The 23,950-nt window shown below is 37.4% G+C and overlaps 1 protein-coding gene across 1 annotated transcript in view; it reads left to right on the forward strand.

The window, feature by feature from the left end:
- ANO2 (anoctamin 2) overlaps positions 1-23,950 on the forward strand; it is a 152,492-nt gene that overhangs the window by 18,615 nt on the left and 109,927 nt on the right. The window contains exons 4-9 of the mRNA XM_084205617.1: positions 12,681-12,779; positions 16,456-16,607; positions 18,108-18,162; positions 18,685-18,733; positions 21,593-21,648; positions 21,903-21,944. Coding sequence (XP_084061743.1) covers positions 12,681-12,779; positions 16,456-16,607; positions 18,108-18,162; positions 18,685-18,733; positions 21,593-21,648; positions 21,903-21,944 — 453 coding nt within the window. The remainder of the gene's footprint in view (positions 1-12,680; positions 12,780-16,455; positions 16,608-18,107; positions 18,163-18,684; positions 18,734-21,592; positions 21,649-21,902; positions 21,945-23,950) is intronic.

Here is a 23,950-nt window from a genome sequence, read left to right on the forward strand (position 1 = left end):
ACTATTTTTAAATTTAAAATGTTGTTAAATACATGAGGGCAGAGACAAGAATCAAACTTAATTAGCCAAAAACTGTCATGAGACTGTCATGAGGGTATTTTTGGGCACAGGACCTCCTGTTCCTCTGTTCCCTGGCATCGTATCTGGGTTCCTTTCAGTTTTAGTTTCCTGTTTTCATCTCCTTTATTGTTGAACAAAACACAGCCAAAAAGTGGAGGTGAAAACTATGTGAATGCTAAATTGTTTCACTGGAAAATGGGTTTATCCTACAATCCCAGGATGGTTTGGGTTGGAAGGGACCTTAAAGACCACCTCATTCCACACCCCTGGCATGGGCAGAGATACTTTCCACTATCCCAGGTTGCTCAAAGCCCCATCCAACCTAGCCTGGAACACTTCCAGGGATGGGGCAGCCACAGCTTCTCTGGACAAAAAATGTGTGAAAGCATTTGTGTGAAGGGGAATGAGAATGAAAAATTGAAAGTTTTCCCTTGGCAGCAAGTCTGTATTCATCTTTACAGTTATTTACCACGACTGAAAATCTGCTTTGCATAGCTTCTGTTCTGAAAATATTTTTCTTTTACCGCCACACCCTTGATGTAAATCTTCAGCTTTTCTTCCTCCAAAGAAATTTGTGTTGTTATTCTGCCACTTGCCTGTAACATTGACAGCTGTATTTATTACAGATCACTTTTTAGAAAGTATAAACCTTAGTTAGTAATCATATGTTTTATGCCTAGTAATCATAATTTGATGCCTCTTAAATTATGTAGAATTTTGTAGTTATTAAATATTACTTAACAACCTGTTTTGTTCAGTCAGTGGCAAGAGGTGCATTACCACCATGAATTTGGTATTATTTTTCTCCAGAAGCCTGGGTTGGACAAATGAATCATGATCAGATGTTGATATATTGATATATTAATTACAAGCAGGCAAAGTGTGCTGGAGTGGAAATGGAAATGTGAAAAGCCCAAATGGTGTTTATTCTTTAGTGAGGGCAGGAGGAGAAGCATTGCACACCAGAGTAGTTTCCCTGGAGGGGCAATGTTCAAGCAGGAGTTTCTAATTTGGTTATAAATAATTGTGTTTGTCTGTCTATCTATCTATCTATCTATCTATATCTATATCTATATCTATATCTATATCTATATCTATATCTATATCTATATCTATCTAATGTAGATATATTGATCTAATATATATATCTATATAATCTATATAAATCTATTTCTGTATCTGTGTCTATCTATCTATATCTATGTATCTATACTAACCTGTGGACTTAAGGGGAATTAAGGCATTTTTTAGACTTCCAGAGTTATGCAAACCTGTGTTTGTGCTTTTAGTCCAGAAGGAGCATGGCAAATAGCTCCACTTTTTTTGGAAACCATCTCTATAAATATTTGAAAAGACCTAACACATGTTGCAAATATTTAGTTGACAGCCTTTGTTAAAGCAAAATTTGAGGAAGCTCTAAAATCACAATATCTTATCAGTATTAGAGGTCATTTTGTATATGTGTGAATGTCCCAGTTGAAGCCTGCTTCAGCCAAAACATCTGTTCAGTTATCTGTGATTGATGTGTGAATTTCTTGGCAAAAGCCCCACTCAATATTTTTAATAGTGAATGCTAAAGTTAAATTATATTTTTAATGTTTTCCCATCATGTACACAAATTATATAACCAGATCTGGATCTGTGTGGTTACTGCTATTTATGCAACTGTTGGGATGTACAACAGATGAGGATCCAGCTCAGTTATTCAGTGATCCAGTTATTCAGTTCTGAATAAACACACACACACACACACACACACAAAAGATGGATTCTGTATTACCAAGAATATAATTTGTTTATAAGAAAATAAAACAGAGTAGCCAAGATAAATTGAAGTAGGAATATAGGGTGATATGTGCTGGCCTCTCAAACTTGTGCAAATGAGACTTTGATCTGACTGAAGAACTTTATGGTCAGGATATCACAATGCATTTAAATTATCCTTGACCACAAATGCAATATTTGTGTAATAGAAGTGCCAGGATGGATATGTTGTTATGAAAGGCAAAGGCACAATCTTCTGTATTGTTTCTTTAGCAAGCTAAAGTATGCATCTAATTTTTCATGTCTTAGTCTCCTCCTCTCTTTTCATTTGCCAGTTACTGCCTAAATCTGCTGATTTTTTTCCTTGTTTGTTTTTTCTTGCTCCCAGTTTTGCAGATTAAATCTCTCATCTCTGGATACTGTCCTTACTCCATGCCAAGAACCAAAAGCATTTTGTGAACAGCATTAAACTGATACTGATAGACAGAGCTGGTCATGCCCCCTGCAAATGGACTCAAGTTTTGCTTGAGACATCTTCATTTACTGGTGACTGACAAAACAAGTGGGGGGAAAATAAAAAGGCAAACCCCTCCCACTTTTCCCTCAGTCCTGATATATCCTTTGTTGTAAACTTAATGATGTCAGTTGAAGTGTGATCATGCTGAACGGTTCATGTAGGCAACAGCTCTCAGGTGATGCCAGGCCAGAGGACTGTGAATGCTGTGGCAGTTTGTTATGAGAATGTATTCTGAGGTTCTGTCTCAAGCAGAGTGTCTTGAGTCCTCAGGAGAACACCCTCCTGAGGCTCTCAAAGCTTGGCATAAGAGTTTTTACTCCAAAAAATCACTTCCTATATGTTCTGTTTGTGAGTGCTCTCCAAGTATCCTCTTAGTATGTGAGGTTAAGTGTGAGACCCCTTCAGGGCTTTAAAAGTGATGGCTATATTCTGCAGGCCTTACTAACAGTAGTATAAATAAGGTTTCCTTTTCCCCACTAGTTTCTGAAAGTTTTGACTTGGCACTCAGGAGCCACTGTCATGATGTGTAGAAGGAACCACATTGAAGAGTAAAGGTGTTATGGGCCATTAAGAGAAGGCTTTGGAGTGACCTCATTGTGGCCTTCCAGTGCCTGAAGGGAGCCTACAGGAAAGATGGAGAGAGACTCTTGACAGGGCCCTGGAGTGACAGGACAAGGGGCAATGGCTTCACACTGACAGAGAGCAGGTTTAGATCTGATATTACAAAAAACTTGTTCCCTGTGAGGGTGGAGAGGCCCTGGCACTGCTTGCCCAGAGAAGCTGTGGCTGCCCCATCCCTGGCAGTGTTCCAGGCCAGATGGGGCTCTGAATAAGCTGGGCTAGTGGAAGGTGTCCCTGCCCATGGCAGGGGCTTGGAACAAGATGATCTTTCAGGTCTCTTCCAACCCAAGCCATCCTATGATTCTGTGATTTAGGTGTTCTGTTGCTGAGCGTATCTTCGTCTTATTAAGTCACAGCCTAGTAGAGCGTGCTTTTGGCTTTGTTGCTTGGTCTCCCTTTTGTAAACTTCTGATATTTAGCAGAAAATCATTATGGTTGAAGTAGAGGAAAAATATGACAGAACCATGCTAAAACAAAAGCTCAAAAATATTCACTGGGATGTAATGTATATATATATTTAAAGGCGTGAGTGCAAGCAGTATTAATGTGTGATTTTGAGTGAGCTGCAATAAAGCAAGCAAAAATATTTATGAAAATGACAAAATGCAGACTACTTCTAATGAGACATAAAATGGATTTTAAGATGTGGAAGATGGAAGGTACTTACTGCTATTAATGTATAGCACCTCATTTATTACAAAAACCAGGTAGTGATTTTATGTAAACTTCAATTTGTATGAAGCCACCAGGATTGGAATAACAAATCTCACATTTTTTTCCATTGCTAATTAATTTCCCTCATGGCATAAAACACTTTGGTGATATAGCAGGTTAATATTCATATTCTGCATTCTATTTGCTAATTATCTTTTTAGTAATTGAAAGCTAATGGCCCACTTGACCCTTACATCTCTAGAAGTGATTTGTTCATCTTTCCACATAAATTGTCATATTTCAATGCCAAGCTAAAAGTTAAATCTCACTAAAATGTTTTTGTTGCATGCTGTTGGGAAATGCATTGGAGAACCTACAACTTTACAAAGTGTCTAGCTTTAGTAAACATTGGTATTTTGTTGTTTGCTGACAGTTTATTCTTAGAATCATAATAGAAAATGAAATCTGTGTTTCTTTTATAATGATTTGACAACTGATTTTTTAATAATCCTCCTTTATTTTTAGTGTTACAAAGGAGCAAACTGGTACTTATATATTCTGACTAGCTGGTGTCTACTTTTTGTATTGTCAGAGTGACTCTGAATTTATAATAATGGAGAGCTAAATCCGGCCAACAGACTTTAGGGCATGTAGAGAGCAGTACTGCCAGGATGGATGAAAAAAGTATGTGTTGTAATAATTATTGTACTGATAGCTGCTGAATAATTCCCTTGGGACCATATTTTTGGTGAACTGAGTGTATTGAGGCATGGTTTTCAAAAGTGTTGATAATTCAACACATTCTGCAGAGATCATTAGAACATGCTAGCTAAATAACATTCCTGAAAATCCAATATTGTCCACTTACTGGCTGATTTAAGTGATTAGCATGCTCCTGTGGGAAGGTACAGTTTTGAGCCCTGGTACCACATTAGCTGAGGGTGCTGGATCCCCTAGAGCTACAAAAATATTCCCAGCCCATTTGCCAAGCTTCTTGTGCTCCTCTCAGCTGCAAAATTTCAAACAACTATTTATCTCTGCTTGATGAATCGCTCAGATTTCCAGGCTGCAGCTGCTGCTCTTGCTGTCTTCTAATCATCTGCAGAGACTGCAAATACCCAGCAAAGCTCCTCAGCTCCACATCTCCACTTTTCATCTGGAGCAGGCTTGTGCCTCTCTGCTAGGAACTTCTTCTCCAGGTATTGGCAATGCTTCCATGAAATGATCCTGTGGTGTGAGAGATTCCCTCAGTGCAGTACAGGGGTCTCCAACAGCTGCAGTGGTAAAATGTTTAGGAAACAGCAGGAATGGTACTTTTGTGATGCTTTTACTCTGATATTCTGCTGGTGACAGCTACGTCCAACTTAGCTGCCTTCCCCCATGTGTTGTTTGCCCACCTAGGAACCTTCTGGGGATCTCTAGCCCAAAGTCTGGCACAGTTTCTTCTTAAAATGCGATTCAGTTTTTGCATCCACAATGCAAAGATACTTCCCTGCTGCTGATGTTGATGTCCTTTTGTTGACTTTTAATTTGGCTTTGTTTGAGGCCCTGTAGTGCTTGTTCTGAAAGAGACTCCGGGCAGTCCATCCACACCCCATCTCCTTATCATGCAGGATTTTATAGACTTCCACAATAACTTCCTCAGGTTTCCAGAACAAAAGATCTCAGTCTTTTCAGTGATTCCTATGTAGATGCCATAACAAGGCTTTTGTGTATCCTCTGAACCCATTTTTAGTCTAAATTGTCTCTTTGGAGGTGAGGAGGCAGAGAGTGCACACTGAGTTCAATATGTGAATACTGCTATGTTTGAATGGGTTTTTTTCCTTAGTCTTTGTATCTTTCCTAATAAAATGTAAGCTTTACTTTACTTTGTGGCTCTTAGAAAATACTGAGCTGCTATTTTTCAAAGGATTTTCTGTTGCAAAATTGTCATTACTGACCAGTATAGGTGAAATCAGAGCCCAGCATCTTATTATGTGAATCTAGATTTAACCCACAGGTATTGCTTTATATTTATTTACATTGAGAGCTCTTTTCCATTGTTTAGACTCTTACAAAGCTTTTCTACAAATTTTCAGAGTCTGCCCTTATCCTTGCTTCCCTGAAAAACTTCATCTGCTTTATCTTTTTCCAGGCCACTTGAGCTGATGTTGGATACTGCTAACACTGCAAAATCCCCTTAGTGACTTTTTATTTTTTTCCAGCAGTGCAGGTTCTCCTCCTACCCAGTTTCTTCTAGTTTCAGGGATTATTTCTCCACCCCTGGACCTATTGCCTAATCCAAAATGAGTCACGTGATGATGATGTGCGACTGCCCCTGACTCTCCCCCGTCTCTCCCTGTTTGCAGTGAGGCTGTAGCTGTCCAGGGAGGTTTTGGATTTCCTGCCAGCAAAAAAGCCAGCCCAGATACTTTGATTATCTTCATCTTAATCCTCTTCCAGTCAAGCCCCTGCAAATACAGCCAACCTTCCTTTTTCTGCTACTGATCTTTAGAGAGAGAGACCTTGAAGGGCCACACCATCCTGGAAAAGCTTGTAGCCTTTGATTAGGAGAACCCTCTTATTAAACTGAATACATTTGTACCATCTGTTAACATTTTCAAATTACAGAACGCCCCTTAAAGTATATTTGTTAAGAACAAATTGAACTTTAAAATCTTTCAACACAAAATTGAATCATCCCTTCATATGATTGTTGATCAACTATGGAGGGGTGAAGCAATATTTTAAGGTACCTTTCCTCTGATTTTTCAGATTGGTGTCCTAATTATTTTGATTTTTTTTCATTTTTCTTGAAATCTCTTTTTTCCTTGAAATTGAATTTGCTAGAGTGAGGGTTCAGTCTCTGTTTCATTAATCCCCTCACTGGGTACATGCCTGTTATCTGGTCTAAAGATTGACTTCCATGATCTTGCTGCTTCATCTGGAAAATTGTTTAGACGATAAATCTCTGTGCAGATTAGTGAGTCTCATTCCCTCAAGAGGAATTACATTTTGCCATTTTAAATGTTAACTCTTTGGCCTCAAGAAATTTGTTGGTTTTATTATGGACAATAAAGTTTGATATGATGTATTCCACTGAATATTGGCTTATTTTTTAGCTAATGTGGCACTGAATGTAGCCAGGCCAGCCACTTATGTGATTTTCAGTTGACACTGCCGAAATACAGGAGGTGGTAGGGAAGACACAGTCCTCCCTTCTTCTGTGAAGCAGTGTGAATTGGGTGAGGAGGCTCTTAATTTTACATTTTACTTTATTATTATTATTATTGAACCTCAGAAGATGTGTTGAATTTGTGCCAGGCCTTCATAGCAAGAAATTTGTGTCATTGACACAGGAAAAATTTGCTGATAAAGTTATTGTAAATAATTAGAGATGATTTTGCTTTATGTTTGAAAGTCATATTTTTCATGCTGTAGTGATTAGTGGACAGAGATAAACATTTGGAAAATATTGATGAAAGTGCAGTAAATTTTAATCCAAAATGTGTATTTAGAATGAATTAAAATGAATTACAATCTTGGCATATTTTTTACTCACCTGCATATAGATCCTGCTTTAAACACTGCAATAATGCACAGGTCTGTGCCCTGGGTTTTTTCTTTTGTTTTATTTGGCAGATTTATCAATCTATTCTACATTTGTGCTTGAGTTTCTGGCAGCTCATTTTCATTCAATTTTTCATTGCCATTAAAATTTTCCATCTTCTTTGGGGAAGCACACCTGTGTTTTTAGGCTTCCTGTATCATCTTCCATTCAGAGACATTTCCTGCCTGTACATGAGTGGGAAGATTTTGATTGGAGAGGTTGCAATGCCATGAGGAAACATTGCAAAGGATGAGCAAAGCCAATTGTTTCATTCCACAGTGCTTTACCTAAGAAATTGAGATTTTTTAGGGGTTTTTTTAGGTGTTTTGGCCAGATCGTTCATGACCGGGTGTTTTGTTCTATGCTTATACATGTTATTATATTCTTTAACTGTTTGTGTTCACAGTAGGAGAAAGAAAACAAAATAAACACGATATTGACACCATCACTGTTGGTAGAAATTAGGAAAGAGAAAAGTAAACTGTCAAAATGTGTACATTTTGCAGCTTTGCTTAAGGTCTTGAGCACGTCTGTGTACCCACACACTGAAGTAAATCTACACCCTGGAGAAATAATGGAAATAGAAAGGGGAAAGTTTGGCAAGGGTAAAAGGGTTTTGTGAAGGCAAATATGAAAATGATAAGATGCATAATATATAGCCATACTGTCTTATTAGTTTATTGCCTTATTCAAGCACTTCTCAGTCTGGAACATATTTATCTTCACAAAAGACTTTTGATAGAGGGAAGTTCTATTGTCTTCATAGATTAAGAGGCAGAATTAAATTACCAGCCTACAATTATAGGATACAGCCTCTGCTATAAGCTAACATGAGCAGGGAGTTTCTGCGGACTGAGATGTCCATGTCAGGACATTCTGGGCATTGTTGTCTCACCTGGACCAGTGCCCTGCCCTTCCTTTTCCTAGTGGAACTGGCCCACACTATCATTGACTGATTTTCTATCTTGGACACAAAGCTCTGGGAACAGAAACACACTGTTTCACAGACAGAAATTCAATCTATTTGGCAGAAAACGCAGCCACTTCTACAGTCTCTGCCTGAATCTGGCAGTGCTGCGTCATGCAATCCAGTGCTACCCGCGCTGGGGGCCAATAGCTCAGCACTTGGCTCTGCTTTTGTGAAATGAAGGTGACCACAGTTCTGGGATAATAACAAGAAATTTCCTTTTATTTGCAGTATCACATCACTTTGGTATTTACCTCGATTTCCAGGGCCGGTATCAGGAGAGCAGACATTAATTTTGAACAATTGCCTCTGCAGACATGATGGATCCATTTGGTGATGAAATTAATGGGAAGATGATTACTCTTACTGAGCTAATAAGACCTGTCTTTTCCTCATTGCAAACTGCTTCACTGTCACTTTCCCTGTGTTTCATTATATTAACTGGAGCCATTAAAATATTGCTCCCAAGTATTTTTCTGTCCATTTAATAATCACTGAAGAATAAAATGTTTAAAGTTCTGTTATTTGGGATTTTTTCCCCAAGAAGTTTACGTGCTTCAGGTTTTATGATTTATGCCTTTTCCATTTCCTGTGCACATTTTTTTAAAAATCATTAGAAAGATTGGCAGTTCCCTGGACTCCCTTTAGACATTAGTTAATGACTTATTTTCAGCTTCTTTCTACCCTTTGGTGTTGCTTTTTTTTCCTGTTAAGATACACAGCAGATTTTTTTTTTCTTTGGGCCAGTATTTAAAAATAACTATTTATTTAATATGTAAGTTATTTAAAAACAGTATTCCTTAAATATGGAGTCATAAATGGTTTCATGATGAGGAAATGATGAGAAATACTTACTAAGCTGTAGAATTGAGCAATGAATTCTGGATTTGCAAAGTTCCTAGGAACAGTGTACTTACCATAAAAAAAAAAAAAGCCTGGGGCTCTTCCAAAATCAAATCATTGGGTTTGCCCTTTCTTGGCTTGATAGTGACTGACAAACCTGATGCCTTTAGTACCGTATGATTTAGCTCATGTTAGAGGTGCCTAAATAAATTTAGTTTTGCTTAGTTATGCTTGTCTAGCCATGTTTCAGAATGTTCAGCTTTCAATAAAAAGAATAATCACTTTATATATATCTCTATGAGAACTTCTGTTGTTATACTTTTTTTTCTGCTGTGGCCTTGATGGTGATAAGTTTGGAATAAATCTTAGACTTGCAGCTGATTCAGGTCCTCATTTGTTTTACTGTTAAGGCAGGGAAGACAGAAAAAGTTTCCTTTGGAGAAATTTGAATTTTATTCAGCCTATATATTTCCAGTCCAAGACATAAAAAATGCAATATAGACTTCTGTTAAAGCCCTGCTTTAGACTGCTAAGAATCATGATAAACTGAAAGAAATGACCAATACATTTTTCTCCATGTGCTGATTGAAAAGCAAAGCAGACCTTCCAGATTTTCTTCCATTTTGATGCTGAGCTTTCCTATTAAAATGGGAAAACCAAATTCAACTTCAGAAAACAGAGAAGCAGCCAAGATATAAATATATCTTGAATAATTCTGAATGAATTTATTGAAAAACTTCCACTATTGAAACTTATTGGAAGAAGTCTGTAATATGGAATATAGATTTGACAGGGAAAAAAAAGGCATAATGAAAGCAACAAATCTGTTTGTCATCTGCCTAGGAATACTTTGTAATTTAAATAATTTAATCATGGGTCTGCAGTGATAGAGACATGGAACAATGCAGGGCCAAGGATAAGGTCCTGTGGGACATCAGCTGCAAGTGAAAAAGGGCTCGATTAAGGATGGCTGTATTAAATAACAAGTGAATGGTCTAGCAAAACTAGTGTTTGCCAGCACCACATGTTGGCTTTAGTGACACATCCAGAGTACAGTGAATCAGCAGGAATGATTTTGAGCATTCGAAATAGAAGACAGAGAGCATTTCATTAGATCAAAGTGATGAGCATGTGCACAATTATCATTTCAGGTGATTAATCAGAGGATAGCAGTTAGGGGGTGTCTCCAGTAAACAGTTGTAAATCCACTCTGGCAAGGAGAAAAGCAAGTTCTAACTTTTGGAGATGTTTGCAATACAAGAAACCCTCTGGGAATGTTAATTGAGCTGATCCTTGCCAGATGTCATAAGGAAAAAAGGGCATTTAAAGACACCTGGAACTGTTGAAGTTGAAACCTGGAAAAGTGGGGAAAGGAATCTAACCAGAGGAGTAGTCCTATAGGTTTTTATTTTAGTGAGGCCATAGAAAATGAGCTAGAAGGCTTGTCTCTTGAGCTATGATATTAAATTGATGGTTTCAAATTTATTTTAAAATTCTTTGATTAGTTTGAATGTTAGGAAGATATGGGAGTGTGGTTCTAGTAATCCCAAGGTGAATATCCAGCAGCCCATTGTTCTGCATCTTTTGATTACCTTGCAGCAGGAGCCACCTAGTCCTGTTTTCCCTACTTTATTTGCTTTGCATTAGTGTTTATTAAAATAACCTCAATTTCCTATCATGGGGTGATTTTAAAGCTTTTTAAAGATTTTTAATGATCTGATTCCTCATCATCTGATATCATTTCATGAACAGTGCAATTTTCCAATTTATTTTTGTTCAAATATACAAGGGTCATATTCTTCATCTGGTCTCTTCAATCAAATTATTTGCCTAATTTTATTTGCAATCTGTGTAGTCATATGAGCCTGAGGTGGAAACAACCAATTAGATCACACTGTCCTTCCTCTCGACAACATGGAATATAATTCCCCAGACAGGGACATGTGCTCGATTTTAGCCAAAAGCTCAGAAGAAACTCCTGATCTTCACCCACTGAAATGTAACCTCTCATCTGTTATTAATCTATTTTCAGCAAATGATTACCAGAACATCTGCTGTAAGTTTTTCCTTCCTTCTCTTAAAGCTGACTTCACCAGTGGACTGATGGAAGAAACATTCTGCAGATCTTTCTGCTCTTTAAAATAAAATTGGTTCACTGAAGAAATGTTAGCTGAAGGTGAGGGAGTGATTTTTTATCATTCATGTTGCACCTAGAGGGGAAATAAGAGCAAAGTGACTGCACTGATAGTAGGATTTCCATCTTTTTATTTTTGATTTTTAATCAGGAAGCATAAGGACACATTCGGCAAACACATGCTTGGGGTTTACATAAAGATGGAAGCAGCCACATAAAGATCATTAATCTTGGCCTTAATGAAGCCTTTGAATCACAGGATCACTGAGTTTGGAAAAGACCTCCCAAGATCTTTGAGTACAATCTTTGACCAGTCACGATTTTGTCATCTGGCCCAGAGCACTGCCACATCCAGTCATTCCTTGGACACCTCCAGGGATTCACCACCTCCCTGGGCAGCCCCTTCCAATGCCTGACCACCCTTTCAGGGAAGAAATTCCTCCTGAAAATCTTCTTGTGTCTACCTCCATGCCTTTCCCTAAGGGATATCATCTGACAGTCTGTGTTCAGGAGGATGATGGCAGAGGAGGGTTTTCAGGAGGGCTTTGAAATCTGAGAAGGCAGGAGTTGTTTGGATTTTTGTCAAGGAAATCCCCTCAAAGGGGAGGTGCAGTATGGGAGATGGTGTGACAGGTGGTCATTGCCTTGATTTCTCTGATATTCACTTTCTAATCTCCCTCCCAACTTTTCTTCCCTACATTTCCACAGCAAGAATTTATCCCTGTGATTTACTGGTACAATTTCTTTGTGTGCCTTGAGGAAAATGCTGTCTGAACCTTCCTTCATTTAATTTTCATGTTTTTCTCAGGGGTGCTGCTTTCTGTTCTCAGGGTTCCTTTCTGTAGCTCAGATGTGCTACCAGGACATCTTTTGCACGGCTTGCAGAAAACTGGCTGTGTCAAAGCTCTTTTGCTTTTTGGCATTTTATGCTTCTGACCAGGATAACCAATCATTTACATAAACATGAGGCTCATATCTCTGTACAGAAGTTAAATTTTTATGTTTTCTTTAGGTTTGCTATTCCAACTGCAGATATTTAGGGCAATAAATGTTGGGCCTCATTCCCTGTAAGGAACCACTATCTGATGAAGTAGCTAGAAAATAGTTGGGCAAAACTGAAAATGAGAACTAAAACAAAGCCCACCCAGAGCAGGATATTTTTTTTTATCTTGTTGGTTCAGATGGACACAAAAGTCCACTAAAAAATCAGATTCCTTCTCAAATATCAATGTACAAAAAAAGCAGTATCTTGGGTGTTTCTCATTTACATAATTCCAAAATCTGGACCTGTAACTTTCTGTCATCCTGGTGCACACAGAGCTACGCTGCAGGCAGTAGATTAATGGATTTTAGAACATAAAGGATTCAGCTTTAAAGGAAAATGTCACTTTTCTGTAGCAGAAGTTGGTTATTCCCTGTGATTGTTGCCTACTGCTGAATGATTTTGTTGGAGCTGAAAACTTGAGATATTAGCACTACATTGTATTTAAGAATATTTAAACACATTGTTTCCCCTTTTTTTATGTTTCAGAACAAGAGCCAAGGGGTGAGTTTTGTCCGTATACATGCGCCTTGGCAAGTCCTCAGTCGAGAAGCAGAACTCCTTAAAATAAAAATGCCCACTAAAAAGGTAAATATCCCCCATTTTCTATCAATATGATTTATGATTGAAGGATCAGAATCATCATTAAATGTATAGAATCCCATGGAGTTACTTTGATACAAAAATCAGAAAAAATGAACTGTCAGACTTATTTTTCACATTTCCAAGTCTTTTGAGATGATTTACTGTTCAGAGCTATATTTAAGCGGGGATTTCCAAAGGGGTTTTTAAAGGCCACAGAGGCAGCTGGCTGATAGACTGCATTCAGGAGGGTGATGACAGAGGTGAGTGTTAAGGAGGGCTTTGAAAGCTGAGAAGGCAGGAGCTGCCTGGACTTTTGTCAAGGAAATTCTCTCAAAGATGAGGGTAGTGTGGAAGATAGTATGAAACTGGTCACTGTCTTAAGACTTCTCCAAAGAGAGAGAGGCTCTCCCCAGAGAATTTGTTTTGGTGGTATCAGTGACTTACTGAATTCAGACCTGCCTGTTGTCACTAAAACATCAGCATACTCTCTTATTTTCTGTCTGTTTTCAGCAGAGTTGCTAGCAAACCTTGTAAATTCCAAGTAGCAAAGTCCCCAATCTGTGTTCCTGAAATTATTTAGTCCATTAGTTAACAACTCCACTGGAGTCAGGGGAACTGCCTTGTGCTTTTAGTTAGCGATACTCATCAACTGCACTAAAGAACATTTACTTCTTTGCATTGTCACTAGAAATGAAGGAAAAATTGATTTTGTTTTCTCCCATTGCATTGTTTGATCTTTGAGTTTTTCATCTTGTTTTCAACCACCAAAAATTTCATTTGGGTTCACATTTGATGCTGTTACAACCTGTCATTATCAGAAGACTGGCCAAATCAATCTTGCATACTCAATGTGTTTGTATCCCAGGGAAAAAAAAAGAAAAAAGATATTTCCAATCAATCTTTGAAAATGAGTAGGTTTTAGACAGCTACAGTACTCCTAGAAACTTTCTACATATTCAACTCCTCTCTTTGATCTCTTCCAAAATTAATTCCTTTTATGCATTTTTAGTCCCTACTTATTTCTCCCTCCTTCTGCTCTCATGGGAATTTTCTCATCCAAGTTTTTTGCAGATGCACCAAAGTAAATTTTACACTATTTTAATTGGTGAGTATTGCAATCATTTTGGCCTGGGTTAAGGGCTGTCTAGGAGCTGATAATCTCTGATGGCACCCTCCTCATTCACAACAGTTCTGCATCCCCCCTCTCTCCTCTGATTGGAAAAAAAAATCTTCTATTATCTCCAAAAATAAAAAAAAATCCTCTGTTATCTGTAGCTGCAGAAATGGCAGCATTACCAGAAACAAGCTTGACAGGAGAGCTCTATTCATATCCTATAGTTTGGGTGTTTTTGAAATTAAAAACAGTTGAAAGAGGAATTTCCTTTGAAAGAAAAGAAGTCCACTTTGAAAAAACTGTAGTCTTGTATTTTGCAGATTTGGCAATATAAAATAAAAAAGTTCATCCAGTAACCACTAAAAGGAAAGTTCAGGTTTTGTTTAAAGATACAAAATACTGCTGTCAAGGCACCTTAGGTATTTTTTGCGATGCTATTTTTATTTATTCAAGGATCGTACTAAACCATTTAAAAAAGGCATTTTCAGGGGAAGGTATTAATCCACCTCTAAATATAAATCAGTTACAAATATTTTTTCCCCAAACGTTCAGTTTTAAATAATCTTTCAGAATATAAGGCATGCTGGGAAAAGATACCCTCTGAGCTATATATAATCTATATATAACTATATATAAACTTCTGGATATGATAACACAGCTATTTTGGTGAGTGAAACTGTGCCAGGCTCAAACATAAGTATGGGGAAAAAATAAGAACAACTGGGAGGGCTGCTCTGTGGCCAGAGCTGTGATGTCTCTGGCTTTAATGAGTCTTGGGGGGTTGAATCCTGTGACTGGAGTGCTGGGATAGGGAAGTAAAAGCTGTTCAGGAGGGATAGGCAGGGATGGAGAGGTGAAGGAGTTGTCCTGTATGGAAGGGAATAGCTGCAGTTAAGGGATTATAAGGCTGACATCTTCTGGGTGAGGGTTAGGGGATGGAAAACAGGGCAGAGTGTTCTGTAGGACTGATGAATCATTCTATAGGCAAGCAGGAGAAATTTCTTGTGCTTGTGGGAAATGGCCACTTCCCAAGCATTAATTGGGAATGCTGCACTGCTGTGACAAGCAAGTCTGAGAAATTCCTGAAGGGCGTTGAAGATAATACTTTGCAGATACTATGAAGATAGTACAAGGATTCAGCAAGCCAGTTAGGAAAGATAGTCTCCCAGACTGTATACTTGTGAAGAGAAGGACATGTGGGATATGGGATAGTACGAGGCTGCCTTAGCTACAGCAACCATAAAATGGCTGAATTTAAAATATTCATTCTAATGAGAACAAGAAAGGTCAGCAGAATTGTTGCTCCAGGTTTCAAGAGAGTAAACTCAAAGCCACTCAGGGAGCTACTCAGCACTGCTCCCTGGAAATCTGCTTTTGAGTGCTCCATGAGTGCTTGGTTGAACAGGAAATTCCTTGTGGAGCTTGAGAAGAAAAAGCAATTTTCCATCTCTAGCAGCAAGGCCGGGCCTCACAGGAAGTTTACAAAGCTGTGGTTTGTAAATTCAGGGAGAAAACACAAAAGGCCAAAACTCTTCTAGAGCTCAAACTGGCCAGTATTGTCCCACACAATTAAAAGACTTTTTAAAGTATGTTAATAACAAGAGAAGGTATGAGGAAAATATTGGACCAATCCTTGTTGGAAATTGTCACCTGACAAACAGAGATGATGAAAAAAGGGGGCCTTCAATTCTTTTTTTGCCTCAGCCTTTAATATTAATTATCTTGGACTGCCTGGTCCTGAGGCAGAGGACTGCTGCTGTGGGAACAGTTTGTGGCTTTCCATTTGTGGCCACTGAATCTTTAAGGGAGCACCAGTATCCACTGGATGTCCAGAAGTCCATGGGGCCTTGTGAATTGATCCCAGAGTACTGAAGGAATTAGCAGGACCCATTCAATCCACTCCCAAAGAACTTGGTACTCACTGAATGGGAGCTACTTGGTGTTATTACAATTTACACAAGGGAAGAGCCAGGAAATGAGATCCCTAATATTCCATCCTCAGGACTTGGAATAATTATGAAGAAAGCCATACCATCTGCAGCAGAAAGGCATTTGAAGACAAAATATTCCTCAGGCACAGACAATAAGGTTTCACAAAGGAAAAGTCTTGGCCAACTAATTATATATCCTTCTACTATAAGGTTCCCTGCCTAGTGGATGAGAGCAAGGTAGTGGATGTAACTGGGTTTTTTTTCCTGGAGTTTAGTAAAGTTTTTAATATTATTGTATTTTAATATTATCCTTCTGGACAGGCGGTTTAACTGTGAGATGAGCACATACCCGGAGCTCTGGGTGAAGAACTGGTTTTCCTTTTTCTTGTATTAATAATTCTGCACTAAGGTTTTGGTTTTTTTCCTGGAATTAACTTGTGAGAGACAAGAACTTTTTGGAACTGCAACCCATATGGATTCAGGTGCTTACCATTATATGGGAATATGTCTTTAGAGAAGACACTTCTTTTAATTATAGGTTTAAACATATGTGTACAGCAAATTATTTTTTTCCTTTCTTTAGTTTAGTGTAATTTTGGAAGGGGCATACTAATGTACAATTTTATTTCTTCAGATGTATGAAATCACAGAAGAAAAGGGAATACTCAAAACGTTAAATGAAATATGGTGCAAATTGACTGAACCTCTGCAACCCCAGGTGCCACAGCAAGAAAATACCAAGATGAAAACCTTGTCCTACCCATTTTCCAGGGAGAAAATATATTTGTGAGTACTTTAAAATGTGATGGACTGTGGATGTGACAGCCTGGTCAGAGAGTGAGAAAACTGGTTAAGTTTTCTCACAGTGGACTTGTGAAACTTTTAGGGAGTTGTAGAGAAATGATGATAACTTGTTATTATAAACAACCTGCAGGTGGTGTTTTCCTGCTCTCTGTTTTCCTGTTTTTCTCAAAGATTGTTTATAAGAAAGGTGTTTTTATTAATTAGCCAATCAGGTGAAATGTATCGGAGCAGTCTATGAAAAGAATTTTCATATTAAAGCTGCTGCTGTGCAAACCAGCTTTCTGGTGAGTCTGTGCCATTTCTTACTCAACCGTGACAATGGACAATGAAGAAAGCTGGAATGTATCATTTTAGAGTTGTAATTTCTTTTTCCCACATTTCAGTCAAAATTCAGAAGTTCATCAAGCATATTTGGAAATCCTGAGGGAACATCCAAAATTGTCAGTTTTACAGTGGATTAACAGAAATACAAGCAGCAAAAACTTTCTACCAGTGTTCCTCCTACTTCTGTAGGATAAGGCACTGGAAGTAGTGCATCAAATAAATTTCCATATGTTTAGCTTGAAACTTAGAAATCCTCCCACCAAATTCCTGATTATTTGGTTAAGGATATTACTACCTGTTTTGAAAAAAGCAAGAGCTAGTAGAAATACAGTGGTATTTTCCATCTTGATAGATTCATTGTAGCAATTAAAACTCAGCTAATAATATGCAGATAAGGAGTTCTTGACATCTGCTCTTTCACTCGGAATAATATTTCTGGGGCCAGTTTGACATGAAACACACGTTTTTTCCTCCTGGGTGTCTCCTTGTATTTATGTCCGATAAATAAAATTCAGTAATACATACAGTGACCCACCATTTCATTTATTGCCTTCTGACAATTTTAATTAATTCTGAATATGAGTCAGACAGAGGAGAATTGATGGTTGATGGAGGAGAATTCACTGGAAAGCTAATTTCACATATCATGATTTTGAGGTTTAAGGAAAGGCATAATTCTAGTGGAATGGTTATTTGAAATCAAGTGAAATGCTGACTGTTTAGTGGCCAGGAAAAGAATAATGAATATCTGCATCAGGCTGGTTGAAACATACTAACACAACCTCAGCATGTTATTGTGTTGAGGGGATGTTATAAAAAAAATATTAAAATGTCATCTTCTGTAAACAATAGAGAGATTCTTCTTGCTCAAAAGGCATTTTATATTAGCTAATAATTTTGCATTTTTATGCCCACCATCAGTGTAATCCTGGTAGAGCTCTGAGTGACTGTTATTCTGCTATGCTGTCCTGCATAGCTTTATGCATATGACTGCATTCTGTTACGCTGTACTATGGCATCTGTATACCCTTTAAACACCTGCCTTTCTGATTAGCTGTGGTTTCTGAGTGACTTCTAAATTAGAATCTTATATGTTGTCTTACGTGTTGCTTCCATGTCTTAAAACAGAGCTGATTTTCTTTTTCCTCAATGTTTTAGGTATAACATCAAAGACAAAGACACCTTTTTTGACAATGCAACCCGCAGCCGAATAGTAAGTTAATAAAAATAACATATCCTTGTCTTGTGCTGAGTAGGATTTGCTAGTAGGGCTTAGAATGGGATTTAAAGGGAGTGTTTTAGTTTCAACTTTGCTGTTTTCATTAATTTATGGATTTGTGTGTTCTTGCTGAACACTAATTCCTGACATATATGTATGTAAGGAATTCCTTTCTGGAATTCAGGACGTGTGGTTCAGAAGTGGGAAATGCTCTGCAGAGAAGCTATTGACTCCTCTTCAGTGTTCAAAGCTCTTTTCAGCCCTGTTCGTAATCTTTAACTAGATTTCCTGCCTATAGTTCTTATACTTCAAATACTTCTATAAGGATCTAACACAGCAGGCTTTAGCCCCAAATGTTAGGGCAGATAATCCATTCATAAAATCTGCTAAATGATTTAAATATTTGTGCAGGCGAACACTGCAGAAGCCACCTATTTTAGACCTTTTTTCTAATTCCGTAATGAAATTCATGCTAGAAAAAGGATCTGTGTGTTATCCCACTGTTCTTTTTTGCAGGTGAGGGAAATTTTGAAGCGCACATCTACAAAGGCCAGAAAAAACATGGGTAAGGTGGAGGAAAGAGAATTAGAGGTGTTCTTTTGAAAAGAATGTTGTAGGTATCTCACAGAATATTGATTTTTCTGGCAGGATGCAAAATATGCTGGCACATCTTCCCAAAAGAAAAAAATTAGAGATTGAACTGAATGGTTTTTTCTGAGGCATATAATCAGAATTTCTAGTCCATGGTTTGGTTGGTAGTGGGTGCTGGCTTTTCATTTCTACAGGTGCAGCATCTGGCACATAACTCACATTTAATGAATTGTTATAAAATTGGATTTGATTACTCTATGATCTGCTTTAGAAAATTCAGATGTCAACTGCAATATGTCGTATTATTTCTTGCAGAACCATATTTTTCTTGCCATTTCAATTGAATAATTCACCTTTCCAGGTTATTTTTATTGCTTCAGCTTTAAAAATTACCTCCCTGAGCTGCCTAGTGAAATATATGACTTAAATATGACTGTTTTGAAGATACTTTTGGGAGAATGCTGAAATAGTTGGAGCTTGAAGTTCAGAATTTATTTAATTTTCTTGAGGTTCAGAATTTATACACGTGTGCATATTCTCTTTTCTCTACTCTTTTCTCTCACCCATTGTGAGATCATGGCACATATGGAAAAGAAGTGATTGTCCTCCCTGACATATTTTCTGGAAATCTTTCTGTAAACTCGACCACCTATGGACAGATCACAGTGTCCCAGGGTAACATTCCTGGCAAATAATGTGCTCCAGTCAGATTCTGCACAGTCCTGGTGTGATTTTGTGCAGGGAAGCTCCAATAACACATGTTTTTTGTAAAGGAAAATAGATTAATTTAGGTTTCCTTGAACAGGAGATAGATTTTTTTTTTTTTAATTACATAAAAAGCATAACAAAATGAAAAGCACACAAAATGCTTTTTTCTTTTTCAACAAAAACCACTTGCCTTTTTCCAGTATCAACTTCTAAATGTATGACTGCCACACTGTTTCCTTAAAAAAAATTAAAATATGGTTTAAAAAATGTCTGGCATTCTCAATTTCTAAAACATTGTTTGGCAGTTGCTGCTTTTAAAACTGTTTACTTGGTGTTGTTCTATGTTTTGATCTGCTCAAAAGTCTCTAGTGGGGCAATAGAGGGGAATGCTGGAGTGCTGGGAGCCCTCCTGGAGACTTAGGAATTTGCTGCAGAGAGAACTGGGGAGAAGCTCAAGGACAGAAAAGGAAGGGACAGAGCACTTTGCCAATGGAGATATTTGCCTTTTACTTAAGGTTTTCTTTACTTTAATAGCTTGTTCTGGTTTATAGTGGAATAAAATGCATCATTAGAGATCAAAGGACTAGTAACAACTTTTCAGGAATTTTTTAACTCTAGCATGAAAATACAGCCTGATGCACGTCAAGCTTAGGTCAGCTCAAGAACTCATTAGACATGAAATAACTATTTTAACATTCCCATCCTTTCCATCTTTCTGGTCTGTAGCCAAAACAGGATTGTGCATCATGTTTGACCTAAACTCACTTATTCCTTTGATCTTCTGGGATCCTCCCCCAAAAGACCTCTGTTTCATATGTCACTAAGGCATTACACGGGTCTTAAGCTTAAAACCACTCATCAGGAGAGTTTTAAAAGATTTAAAATTTTTTTTTCTTTTGTTATTAGAGTTCATTGCTGATTTTGCACAAGAAGCAGGACAGTGATGTTGGAAGTGCTTATTGCAGTCTGGTTTGATAGACCTGTTTTATGAAAATAGCAATACTTCAAACACATTTGCTTATGGATTTTTTTACATCTCTGTAAGGTTGAACCTGATTCCGCTCCTATGATATTATACCAGGAAGGCTTATTTTCTTCTAGCATAACTCTGAGCCACTGTAAACTTCCCAATACTCAATGTTTTCAGGAGCAGGCTTGTCATTATCCAAGCATAATTTCCTGATTCTATGAATGCATGTAGCTGTACTTGTCCTCTCAAGGGAGACATTTATTGGAACTGCCTGACCAAGTAAGCAGTACCAATAAATGACCAGAAGGTCTGACCTGAAGGTTTCTCCCAAATATTTCAGGACAGTGTCTAATTTGACTATGGGATGTTTTTCATCACTAAAGACATGATAGCTGGTTACTTGTTTTTCTGGGCATTGAAAGCAGGGAGGCCTGGAATAAATTTATATATCTCTATTTATTTATATAACTAATAATTAGAAATTACTTATCTGTGGTTGCCTTTTTATGGAACAATTGTTTTCACCTCCAGAGAATGAAGATGGAATTGCTGTAAGAGTTGCAGGTCTTGAGAGCCAGTAGGGATCTTGTGTCTATCTACAGGTGCTGCAGTCACTGCTGGGAATTCCCTTGCAAAATTAAATTCCCTGAAGTGCCCAAGGCCAGGTTGGATGGGGCTTTAAGGAACCTGGGATAGTGGAAGGTGTGCCTAGGAGGCAGGGACTGGCTGATCTTCAAGGTCCTGCCAACCCAAACCATTCTACGATTTCATAACCACAAACCTCTGTGGAAGTTTTTGTGGGGGTTGTTTTTAATTGCTGGCCAGTGGACTCTGTAGTTCTCACCATTGTAAAGATTCAAGAAGGACTTCTCGATGCTTTGCTCCTCAGTCATGTTGCTCTTTGCTATCAGGGTGAGAAAGTGATTGGGAGAGTCTATGCACTCTGCTGTTCACTGAAGAAAAAGCACTTTATGGAAGTGAGTTTCTCTGAAAAACGCTTTCCACAGCCAGGAACCCTATGTGGCTCTATTCTCATTCTGAATATTTTCAGTTGCACAGCTCTGTCCCCTCTGGAATGTCATGAAATGAAATTTGTAATAATGTTTTCTGTTCAATTGTGCTTGTTTACCACCTGACTTTTTCTTTTTCTTTTAGGCATTGGCACATTAATAGCAAACAATGTTTATGATGCAGCCTACCCACTTCACGATGTATGTATGCACTATGAAAAAAATCCAGTCCTCTGCTGGTGTCACTCAGGAGACATCCATTCATAGACATTCTTATTTGCTGTTTGTGACATTGAAAATCTCTTCTAAATGTGATTCTAATATGAAAACTCCTATATAAGTACATTTCAAGTTGTGACCTAAAAGTAAAATTAACAATGTAGGAACAAGTAACTAAACTTTTCTTTAGTTTTTTCTGTTTTTACATCAGGTATTAAATTATTTTCTTTCTCCAGGGTCGATATGAAGGCCAAAATGATGACACGAATGAAAGAAAGGTAAAATACATTGCCAAATTTATTTAATATTATATTTAATGTAATAAATGATGTTCTAAATCTCATTGTAAAGCATTAGCCATTGTACAAACAAGTAGATGTTTTAACAAATGCATGCACATTTTGAGCAACATATTTTCCTTATTCCTACATTTTAAAATGTTTTTCCGAGATTTTTATAATATCTTCTTATAAGCATGTCAATTAATTTAATTTGAAATTTACATCTTGAAATGCTTACAGGTTCCCTCTGCATACATATACATGATTTTCATCCTGTCAGGAAACTAAAATTATCAAATAACTCATATAATAATTTTGTTTTCCTAACCAAATGCTTCTAGAGAGCTGTGGTTACTAAAATAAAATATAGTTGTACTTTTCATTTGATCATGCATTCAACTAAATTAATGCAATTTCTAAAAATCTGCTTCTAATTATTTTGTAAATAAAGTTTCTAGCTATCAAAAGACATTCAAAAATAGATTAATCCTCAAGAGAAACAGTGTGAATTCAAACTGTGTTTAATATTTATGCCTACTTTTAGAAATAGGAAAAAAACCATTTAATTACTATTAAATAATTTATTTAGTTTTATAGATTACTAATAAGTCATCTATTAAGAACTTTTCCATATTGTTCTCTAATGTTTGCTCATTTTATTTTTCTTGATATGCAAACAGTGGGATAGGAAATGCAGAGGGAAAATAGTAGGGAGAGAAAGGGGAAGAAGGCAGAATGAAGAAAAAGGGAATGTTTGGTAACCTTCAATATTTGCTATACTGTAAAGACTGGGTTCATACAAACTGAGGTCATACAAATAAATCTGATTTCTCCAATGCTGAATTAGCAAAATTTGAAAGCACAATCTTTGTAGTTTTTGGTAAATAATGTTGCCATTCAGCCACTAGATGTCTTCATGTGCCGTATACAATTTAATTTAGTGTATGAACCTTGGTAAGCAAAACAACATTAGAAAACGAACTATAAAAGAAGATTGTTTATTTGTGTCTGTTACTTTGAACTTTTTGTTCATGAAGGCATTGTCTCCTTTGGACTTGGAGAATTTTCTCTGAGAGGCAGCTCCACAGATGACTGACTTGGAAAACAAATATTTTAGAGGAAAAAACTAAATGAACATTAATCAATGGAGGAAAACTGGGTACTGTGGAATGGGAGGAAAGAGGGCCTAGAAGGACCAGTGTCTGAAAAAATATTCCCCCTACTAGTTGTATTTTGTGCTGCCCTCTTTTTATTCTGCTTATTAGGCTCAGTTATGAAGTGTTAACTATTAAAAACATAAATGCTTCTTTCCAGAAATACTTCATTGATTATTCACATATGTCCCTGCTGCCTAGGCCTTGAATCTTCTGTAGTATTCCTATGCATAACATCATCTGTTTTCTATCTGAATCTAATAGTCTCAGTATTTAATTTCCTGAAGAACCCTGATCAGGTTTAAAAGAAAGGAGGGCATTTTTAAGCTGTATTTTTTTTCTTCTGCCCTCTTTTATTTTTCCCACTTTAACTTATCTGTATCTTTGAATTCAGTTTTCTCTTGTAAAAATCCCAAATATGAACTCAGTCCTTATGGGGTACTTAATCCAATAGGGCAGCACAAGTAATTAAGGTTTATGTACCCGTTTATAACATAAAAGGCTAATCCTTATGAACCTTCTTCAGGATTTCCTTGGAGAAAATGCACAGTGACACAATGCTTTTGTCCCATCCTACAAGAATTAGAAATCTGCAATGGAAACTTTAGAGTGAGAGGGTTTCCTAAGACCAAAGGAATTTCCCAGTTTCAATGTGATTTTTGCTCTAAAAAAAAAGGGCTTTTTAAGAATGGTATTGAGCAGCAGAATGGTGATAACTCACCATGAGTATAAACACTGGTTTAGTCTTTAAGTTTCTGTCCCACTGGCAACTTGTAATACTTCATTGCTGTCTCTATGTTTGACATTAAAAAAATCCAAGAGGGCTTTGTAACCCACCTGGGAAATCCA

The sequence above is a fragment of the Fringilla coelebs genome (assembly GCF_963513975.1).
Source record: "Fringilla coelebs genome assembly, chromosome: 5".
Classification (NCBI taxonomy): domain Eukaryota; kingdom Metazoa; phylum Chordata; class Aves; order Passeriformes; family Fringillidae; genus Fringilla; species Fringilla coelebs.